This window comes from Clarias gariepinus, chromosome 15 (assembly GCF_024256425.1).
Source record: "Clarias gariepinus isolate MV-2021 ecotype Netherlands chromosome 15, CGAR_prim_01v2, whole genome shotgun sequence".
NCBI classification, from domain to species: Eukaryota; Metazoa; Chordata; class Actinopteri; order Siluriformes; family Clariidae; genus Clarias; species Clarias gariepinus.
The window spans coordinates 1,570,760-1,581,636 of NC_071114.1; the positions used below are offsets into that span (position 1 = coordinate 1,570,760).

At 40.0% G+C, this 10,877-nt stretch overlaps 1 protein-coding gene across 1 annotated transcript; it reads left to right on the forward strand.

The window, feature by feature from the left end:
- The first annotated feature begins 6,312 nt into the window (after positions 1 to 6,312).
- On the forward strand, positions 6,313 to 10,539 carry fth1a (ferritin, heavy polypeptide 1a). Its single transcript, XM_053512992.1, has 5 exons — positions 6,313 to 6,542; positions 8,138 to 8,243; positions 8,599 to 8,745; positions 8,945 to 9,070; positions 10,191 to 10,539. Exons 2-5 carry the CDS (start codon positions 8,142 to 8,144, stop codon positions 10,347 to 10,349), a joined length of 534 nt encoding a protein of 177 aa, XP_053368967.1. The 5' UTR covers positions 6,313 to 6,542; positions 8,138 to 8,141; the 3' UTR covers positions 10,350 to 10,539.
- The last annotated feature ends 338 nt before the right edge of the window (positions 10,540 to 10,877 follow it).

Genomic DNA, 10,877 nt, shown 5'->3' on the forward strand with positions numbered 1-10,877 from the left:
ACCCTGATGTAGACTTTTATTTTCATAAATACAGGTATAGGAAACTGAATTATTTTTTAAAAATGCACAAGATGTTTTGTTTGATGTGTTATTTTTTACTCTATAATAGTGGGAAAGAACACAGTGTATATACAGTATATTGAATATTGAATACAACTGGATATTGTATTTAATAGAACACACAAATTCAATATACACATTATTTAATAAATACAATTTATTTTATACATTTTCTCAGGTTATGCGACATTTTATGATAGTCATTTGTATCTCTTTACTTTAGATGCACTGTCTTCGTACAGAACAGACAAATGTAAGCAGATTTTGTCATTTTTCTTTTCCTTTCACTGCACGCTTTTTGTGCATGTGAGTGTGTACGTTTAGGAAGTAGCCCTAATCCTCAGGAAACATTTCCCACTGGAGTTAAAAGAACATATTCATGTAAAATCTGACTAAACCTTACATGGCTAATCATTAACAACAGAATAAACAGATGTACTGTAAATGATTTACATACAAAAGGATAAAAAGTGATTTCGTGGATTATGTCTAGATGGACCTTTAACCTTTCAAAACATCTTTACGACGAATGTGTTTAATAAAAGCCTGTGTGTTTTGGAAAAAGTTCTTGTGATGTGCTTAGGGTGAGTCACTGTGATGGTGGAAGCAGAAAGAGGAAACAGAGTTTGGGCAGCGATCAAAATTACAGTAATATAAAGAATAACAAAGTCAGGTTATGGAGGAAGTTTTTAAAGAAAGCGGATGCCTTATATACAAAAAAAAACATATCAGAGAAATACAGACATTATTTCTGCTCAGTTCTCCTGCCTGTTCTCACTTTCCCATTTACATTTCCTCTAAGAATCACCACATCACACTCACATCTTCTGAACAGCGTGACTTTCTTGAGTCACACTGAAGAACTACATTATGCAATACTGGATGAGTCTTCGTCTTCTGGTTAAAGCTGGAATTCCTGTTTCTTCACTCCCAAAATTCCTGACCTAATTGCGCTCTGGTGTATTACTAAATGTTCCGTATGTGACTATAGACACGTATCACAACCCGTGCTTTTATGACCATGCAATTCTGAACCTAGAACCCATTTAGACTGTAATTTTGACTGTGAAGCTCGAATATGATCTTGTGACATCCTGTGATCCCGTTGCTGGGATATACACTATATCTGCGCCAGCTGCTCCAGGTTGACACAACACACTTTATACAGGTCCTTCTAAAAAAAAAAATTTGCATATTGTGATAAAGTTCATTATTTTCTGTAATGTACTGATAAACATTAGACTTTCATATATTTCAGATTCATTACACACAACTGAAGTAGTTCAAGCCTTTTAATTGTTTTAATATTAATGATTTTGGCATACAGCTCATGAAAACCCAAAATTCCTATCTCAAAAAATTAGCATATTTCATCCGACCAAAAAAAGAAACGTGTTTTTAATACAAAAAAAGTCAACCTTCAAATAATTATGTTCAGTTATGCACTCAATACTTGGTCGGGAATCCTTTTGCAGAAATGACTGCTTCAATGCGGCGTGGCATGGAGGCAATCAGCCTGTGGCACTGCTGAGGTGTTATAGAGGCCCAGGATGCTTCGATAGCGACCTTAAGCTCATCCAGAGTGTTGGGTCTTGTGTCTCTCAACTTTCTCTTCACAATATCCCACAGATTCTCTATGGGGTTCAGGTCAGGAGAGTTGGCAGGCCAATTGAGCACAGTAATACCATGGTCAGTAAACCATTTACCAGTGGGTTTGGCACTGTGAGCAGGTGCCAGGTCGTGCTGAAAAATGAAATCTTCATCTCCATAAAGCTTTTCAGCAGATGGAAGCATGAAGTGCTCCAAAATCTCCTGATAGCTAGCTGCATTGACCCTGCCCTTGATAAAACACAGTGGACCAACACCAGCAGCTGACATGGCACCCCAGACCATCACTGACTGTGGGTACCTGACACTGGACTTCAGGCATTTTGGCATTTCCCTCTCCTCAGACTTCCTCCAGACTCTGGCACCTTGATTTCCGAATGACATGCAAAATTTGCTTTCATCCGAAAAAAGTACTTTGGACCACTGAGCAACAGTCCAGTCCTGCTTCTCTGTAGCCCAGGTCAGGCGTTTCTGCCGCTGTTTCTGGTTCAGAAGTGGCTTGACCTGGGGAATGCGGCACCTGTAGCCCACTTCCTGCACACGCCTGTACACGGTGGCTCTGGATGTTTCTACTCCAGACTCAGTCCACTGCTTCCGCAGGTCCCCCAAGGTCTGGAATCGGTCCTTCTCCACAATCTTCCTCAGGGTCCGGTCACCTATTCTCGTTGTGCAGCGTTTTCTGCCACACTTTTTCCTTTCCACAGACTTCCCACTGAGGTACCTTGATACAGCACTCTGGAAACAGCCTATTCGTTCAGAACCAGGCTGGGAGTTTTTAAAAGCCTCAGGAATCTTTTGCAGGTGTTTAGAGTTAATTAGTTGATTCAGATAATTAGGTTAATAGCTCGTTTAGAGAACCTTTTCATGATATGCTAATTTTTCGAGATAGGAATTTTGGGTTTTCATGAGCTGTATGCCAAAATCATCAATATTAAAACAATTAAAAGGCTGGAACTACTTCAGTTGTGTGTAAAGAAACCAAAATATATGAAAGTCTAATGTTTATCAGTACATTACAAAAAATAATGAACTTTATCACAATATGCAAATGTTTTGAGAAGGACCTATATGGGCTTTAAATCACACTCACACACACACACACACACACACACCTTGAGCAACTTGATTTATTTGTGCACCAATACATAATACTGTGGGGGTCGAAAGTATTCAGACAGGATAGGCCATGTATTACACTTTTCCTTGGGCATGAAACAGGTGATGTCACTAATTAGTTCTCTCCTATCTGTCTGAAGGGCTGTGTTAATTAGAATCAGCTGGTTAAGTTAATTGATTTAACAAATAAGTGGCAGGACTTTTATTTTCTGATGCGGGGGGGGGGTGGGCATTTCTGGACTAAAAGGGCTAACATTTAGGAATACAATAGAACTGCAAACTGCGAAGCGATGAAGCAGACATGGATTGAGAGTGTGACACCAAAGTACTGCAGACGTCTTTCGACATTCCCCAGTGGAATCCAGCAGGTGTTGAAGAATAAAGGACGTCAAAATAGATACTGTGTGTTTTATAGAAATTTAATTGCATTAAGTGACAAATTGATCTTAATATATTGGTTCGCATTAGTTTAAACCTTTTAAAATATCATTATTATCTCTGAATTTCACTTTCATCTCAATACTTTTATCCACCATTGTGTATTAAATCACCCTAAAAGGAACAATGAGCTAAAAGATCACGACCTGTGTGAGACGGCAGTTCCATTATTTTGCTCCCTGTGGTTCATTTTAAAGACCACGCTCAGGTAAGTATTCGATTTGAACTTGGTTTGTTCATACCTACTGTATTTGGACCTCATGCTACACGCATAAACAGGATGCCAGGGTGAATGAATACGTGATAAACCTGCGAGTCACTTCAGCGTGTCATTATGGCACAGAGATACACATCATAACCCGTTATTAGACCCAGACCACTAATTAACTGTAGGGTATTGTAGGAAGGACTGCTGCCACGCAGTCTAGACATCCTAGTGAGACAAAAACCCAAACCCTGGTATTGAACACTAAAACCCACAGTCTGTTACATAAACAACAACATTTTACTGCTTACTGACAAGGCACAGAAGATGATCAGGGTCATTTCTTTAAAATAAAAAGATCATTTGCTTGTATTAAATTATCTTAAGAGACAGTCTTTCACAATAAAGAAACAAACACTGCCTTGTGCTGATATTTAATTATTTACTGTATTTTTGTGATGATAAATGAGTAAAAATACACCCCACTAGCATTTATAAAATGATGCCACAAAAAACAATATAATAATATCCACTGATTATTGTCTCCAAAAAGAAAATACAGTGATTAGTATGTGTACAAAAACAGTGCATTATGTGAAACAAATATTCTGACCAAATCGTCACTTTGGCTTATATTTTACCTACCCAAAGACGGCACAAGACGGCGTACACCCTCGACAAGGAGCCAATCCATCGCAGGGCACAATTTGGGAACACCAATTAACCTAAACTGCATGTCTTTGGACGGTGGAGGAAACCGGAGTGCCCGGAGGAAACCCACAGAGCACAGAGAGAACATGCAAACTCCACAGACACACAGACCTGAGATGGGAATCGAACCCTCAATCCTGATATGGGAGTACTAATCACTACATCATCGTACTGCCTGACAATATATAAGTTCAACCTATTATTTGTCACATATACATTACTGCACAGGAAAATTATTTTATTCTTTGCGCATCCCAACTTCTTGTTAGTAGTCTGGGGTCAGAGCGCATGGTCAGCCATTATACAGCACCCCTGGAGCAAACAGGGATAAGGGCTTTGATCAAGGGCCCAACGGTGGCAACATGACAGAACTGGGGCTTGAACCTCCACACTTCTGATCAGTACCTAAGAGCCTTAACACACTGAGCCACCACCCCGTATATATAAGTGAATCCCCATACATCACTGAATTTTTTCTCCTATCTCTAATATTTATCACAATTACATTTTGTTTCAACTGAGATCATCTGATGTGATTTTGCACAGTCACTCTGAAGTCATTACTCACTTCTCAGTGATTCAAGCAGACGTAAAAAGATACGTTGTGTAATTATAGACTCAGGTTTTTCGCTTTGTAATGTGCTCATATTCACATTACTAACATTATGTAATATATGTAAAATATAGTGTTAAAAATATTTAGTTTTAAATGTTTTTTTTTCTAAAAATGTTTATAAAATTTAAGGATGTCTTGCTCATTTTGTTTATTTGGGTGTTTCAGTTTTTCTAAAACCTGAGATTGATTTCCAAATTAGATCAAGTGTAATCGCTTCCTGTATAATGTAATGAGGACATTTTAAAGTCTCCACAACAACAATACAGAACATCATTAGGTCTTTTGTCTTATGAAACATGGGAAGAATGTGTCATTGACAGATAAAGAGTTTGTAAAAAGAGTTAAAAGGTTCAATCTAATAATAATAATAATCTGCTGATCTTTAATGTAATCAGTGATATTATTATTATTATTATTATGATTATTATTACTATATTATTATTATGATTATTATTATTATTATTATTATTATTATTATTATTTGAGGTTGAAGCCCACGTCCATGTCTGTGTGTCTCTCTGTACAGCAGAACTCTCTGTCTAACTTATTAATACAAAGAAATCCCATTCTGTAAGGTTGAGTATCTTACGCCTTGTTTACACTAAATTGTCCTTCTTTGGTGCTCAGACAAATACACTCCCTGTTCGGTAATCGGAGAGTGAATCACAGATGAGAAATGGAAAAAGTAGATCAAAGGATAAAGATGAAGTTTTGTCTTAAAACCACTCCAGCGTGTTAAAATTCACTTATACCACTTCAGCGCTGTTATTTCAGCCAAAGTGAAAATATGAACTAATCCCAGTCAAAATATTCACTTTATCTTTTCTAATTAATATCTATTGGTGCAGGTGTTTGTTTACATTGAGACAGTAGCGCATTAGATTATTTTACAGTAGATTATTAAATCCCACACATAACTGTTCATAACATCACTTTTACTCAACATTTAGATTCACTGATGGTGCAGATTAAACTTCAGACAGAGATCTAAGGACTGCAGGAGATTCAGTAAAGTCTAGACAGACAGTTATGAAACATAAAGTTATCATTGAAGGACTGAGTTCTAACCCGATGTACAGACAAAATCTCCTATTTATTTATTTATTGATATAAATATAGGCCACGGTAAGTTTAATGTTAACGTGTAATGAGTTTTTGCTCTCTGTCTCTCACAGTAACACCAGCTCTCAGGTTAAACAACATGTCCGCCAGGCCTGGGTACACCTGTCCACAGACTCCAGGGACCTGCTGATTGGAGTAAAAGACATTTTGTTTACAGCAGTGATGGGGGCCTCTAATATTTCAACTAAATTAACTCTTTACGCCACGTTTTTTGGGGGTTTTATCACGTCACAACCACAGTGTCCCTCAGCTCCACTAGCCGCGTTGCTGGGAGATAAAACCCTGCACTCCTCATAAACAAGCTCTCTGGCTCCTCCTCCTTCTCCGTGCGTCACACAGACGCGGACTCTCAGCTCGGATCTGATTGGCTAACTGAACGCACGCACACCCTGCGTCATGAATATGCATGAGGCACACTAACAAAACACCGCCCGTGACGGCTGAAAGTCAAATCCGACCACACTCAGGGACAGAGACAGGGTTCTCCGCTTCAACAGTGCTTGAACGGCAACCTTAGCTTCTGTCTTCTTCTTTAATTCCGATCAATTTAACATCGAAGAAATTATTTTATCAAAGGGGAAAACCTAAGCCTGCATCGCTGATTACAAAAGAAAGCATTGGAAATCCTCCGCTTTAAGCTAAAATAAGCAAAATAAACCAAATCAGGTAAGTGTCTTTTGTTTGTTTTCTCTGCTATTATTATTATTATTTGATGTCAATACTTTATAAAACCACGCCATGTTTTTGTGTATGTGTACACGTAAATTCCCATAAATCCTTCTTTATACGAAAAGCTTAGCGGTTTACGTGAAGCGTGTTATCTGATTGGCTGGTGAGCTGGCGGTAAGTACAACGCACCAATCGTGGGAAAAGGCAGCGCGAATACAACCAGCCAATCGTAGCGCAGTGGGGGCGGGATTTTTCCGAACACAAGAAGTAAGGTAGAGCCATGTAAAACAAGGGGCTGTGTGCGCGAGTGCACGTGCGTTAGGCCGCGGTGTGTCGCGGTTACGTAACTAACGCACAAAGAAACAACTGCGTATCTTTCGACGCGTGTGAAGCTAAAATGGGTTTAACACTGAAATACAAAATGAAATTAATTAAAATAAATTAAACAGTGTACAACATTAAAGATCATCTGTGTGTGTGTGTGTGTGTGTGTGTCTGTGGTAATGGCAGATAAACAATAAAGTGATAAACCTGTGATTATTACCTCAGTGTTTGTCTCATTCAGCCTGAGGACACTGACTGACTGACTGACTGACTGAATCTACTCCATGATGTGTTGAATTATTTTAAAAATATTTCTACACATAAACATATCCATAATCATTAATGGTGTGTGTGTGTGTAAGGAGCCTGTTTGTAACATCCTGAAGGGAGCCAAAAGTTTGGGAAACGCACTTCCTTCCTGCCTGAGGCACGGGTACAATGGACTCGGCACGTCCTCGTCTCCGTGTGGAGAACCTCAGGTCCAGTCGAGATATCTGAGGAGGCCTTCTGTCGGTCATCGTACAGCAGCGATAGTGTGGTGTTTAATGAGTTTGGTGTGTGTGAGAGAGAGAGAGATTGAGGTTCATCCTGAACGGTTTGTTCACACACACACACACACACAGCGCAGGAGAGTAAACACCGAGTGGCACCACTGAGACACCAGTACAGGATTGTTCCCTGTATTTCACTCCGTCCCCGTCTGACGGTTTAACCAGCTGTGTGTTTGTACACCGTGTGGTTTTCAAGCTACAAAGGGTTTAATCACATCATCCTGTAAAGCTTCTCCAAAAAAGTACAAACCCCCGTGTGTGTGTGTGTGTGTGTGTGTGATCACTGCGTCTAGCTGCGCGGTGTCGAGTGACTAACACCCGAGTCGCGCTTCTACCTGCCTGTAACGACCCAGAAACCCGTGCAGCGGCCGGGCCCAGCTGATACGATATCACTTCATCAGTTCAGTCTTCTTATTTTTCCATTTTGTCAGAATGTAAGATATTATGTGAGGATGTTGATGATTCCAGCCTCCTTTAGTGTTAACCTGTGAGCTCTGAGCATCTGTGCCTCATACAGAAGGTAACACAGATACTGATTCTGGATTAATAACAGGAGAGAACGGATTATCCAGCCTGGGGTTGTGATGTTGCTTAGAATTGTTTTTGCACAGTCACTCTGACCTCATCACATTTAAATGCACTGTGAGTGCAGCAGGTGTACTTATAGGTGCATTTCGTTTGGATAATAATGTCCTGTGTGTGTGTGTGTGTTGACAGCAACATGAACTCTCAGGTGAGACAGAATTTCCACCAGGACTGCGAGGCTGCCATCAACCGGCAGATCAACCTGGAGATGTACGCGTCCTACGTCTACCTGTCTATGGTAAGAGTCTTGGCAGTCTGATCGTCTAATCACAGGGGGACAAAACACACGAGATAGCTGTAAAGAGGAATAATTGACACAATGAATAAAATAAATTAAATAAAAGGACATGATTAGCATGGTTTATCAGTAAGAATAAAATCATTGTGAAAGATATGAAACGTTTTAACATCACAGGTTTACGAGTTTAGTTATCTAATCTTTCCAAAGAATAGAAGTGTTTTATTACCCATGGGGTGATGCATGATGCGACAGATCACTGAGTTCAGTGTGTAAATAAGCTTTGGGTCTGTTTCCACACACGTCCTCATTTTAATTGACACTAACCTTTCCTGTGTGTGTGTTTTTATTTCAGTCGTACTACTTCGACAGAGACGACCAGGCCCTGCACAACTTCGCTAAGTTTTTCCGCCACCAGTCGCATGAGGAGCGCGAGCACGCAGAGAAACTGATGAAACTCCAGAACCAGAGGGGAGGACGGATCTTCCTGCAGGATGTCAAGGTATAGATAATGTACAGCTTGGGCTCGTTAGGGAGTGGTGTGTGTAGTGGGGTGCAGATACTGGCGGTTTGTTCGGGTGGAGTTCTTATCGCTCGGAGTCAGGACAGAGCCAAGCAGCGTGAAGGATGATAAAGGGGTGAACAGATAACATAAGACAAGTTGTGTTGATTGTGTGTGTGTGTGTGTGTTTGTTTTGAAGAAGCCGGAGCGTGACGAGTGGGGCAGCGGTGTGGAGGCTCTGGAGTGCGCTCTACAGCTGGAGAAGAACGTCAACCAGTCCCTGCTGGACCTCCACAAGCTGGCCACTGATCACAACGACCCTCATGTAAGCACACACACACACACACACTTTCTCCTTTTTACAGAGGACCCACACTGTAAAACCTTTGTCTTTTTATCTAGTTGTTTCTTTGCCCTGATGTTAAGCACACTGATCTCAGTCCACCTCACTGTTCTCTTGATTGTCATGAACTGTGTTTTAAATGTACGTCTCTGATCCTACATCTGCAAAAGTATAAATTACTTGTTGTTTATGTAAACGCCCCTTGACTAGATTTAACCTTCTAAGCCCTTTTTAAAACGCAAGCCTAAATTTTTTTTTTTCATTAATCTAACATTTATTTGTAAAATAAAAACAAACAAAAGTCTGGTTTCCTTTGATCTTATTAAATGAATCCAACACGGGGTCATGACCCCTAGCTCAGGGAACCCTTGAATTACAGATGTTGTTGAATTAAACATTAGCGTTAATCCCCTAAACCCTGGCTGCTTCATGAGACGGCGCACGAGATCAGGTCTGAAAAGGAAAAATAATAAAAGCACCAGGAGCAGAGCAGAGTGTGATGAATGTACATGTGCTTCAGATTAGACATAAAGAACAAAAAAAATAATAATTCTTTTACCTATTGAAAGTTAAAAATGTCTGTGTGATGAAGTAGAAAGAGGAAGTGAACCTGTCAGATGTGAATGTGGGTGCAATTCGGCAATGAAGGAAGGATGGAATTACTTGACCGACAGACAGGAAGGCAGAAAGACAACAGTGCGGTTGCATTAAACATTGGTTTTAACCCCCTGAAGCCTGGCAATTTGAGACTGTGCATGAGGATCAAGGCTGAAATGAGGAAATTGATTATTAAATGTGGAAATGTCAAAATTACTTCCTTTACAAAACAGCAATGCACCTTTTCCCCTTTTTAATCAACTTTAAGTTTATCAGCTCTGAACAAAGGGCGGAACACCCCCCCCCCCCCCCCCCCGCTGTTTTTAACCTCCAGTGTAATCTTCCCTCGGTCTCTTCGGTGGAAGAACTGGACTTTGGACATCACACTAGTCACATGACCAGTTATTTGAGTCCTGGTTCAACTTTTTTTTTTTTTTTTTTTTTTTTTCTTTTTTCTATTCCTTTGGACTTTGTCTTACCGTTTTTTTTTTGTTTTTTTTCACAGATGTGTGACTACATCGAGACACACTACCTGGACGAGCAGGTGAAGTCCATTAAAGAGCTGGCCGACTGGGTGACTAACCTGCGCCGTATGGGAGCGCCTAAGAACGGCATGGCCGAGTACCTGTTCGATAAACACACCCTGGGCAGTGAGCGCAGCTAAATCCTCTCCACTGCTTATCCACCGCCCTGCCTTTATAACGTTTTTATCCTTTAATAGCAGGCATTGATTAAATTAAGTGCTTCTTCCTGCTTGAACACGCTTCCCCTCGCTGGTCTGCATCATGTTCTCTTGTGTCCTGTCTTAATACTGAAGTTGTCCTCCAGTCAAATAAAAAAAATGGTGGATCCTATATGCTGTGTGGGTTTTTCTTTTATGGTTTAAACATGTATGGAGTAATAAGGTGGTGAAGTAAGCATTTCATGTGTGTGTGTGTGTGTGTGTGTATATATATATAAACAGTAGCAGTGTGAAATGATAGTCATGATCTGTTTCCATGCCTAAAAACAAGAAATAAACAATAAACACTGTATTGCTAAACAAAGACTGATGTTTAGGATTTCAGGCTTTTCTTTAGTTCTCAATGCAAAAAAAAAAAAATTATTACTCTGAGTTTACTTCCATTATACACACTGTCCACTTTATAAGGAACACCTGCACTTTTACACACTTGTCTAATCAGCCAACCAT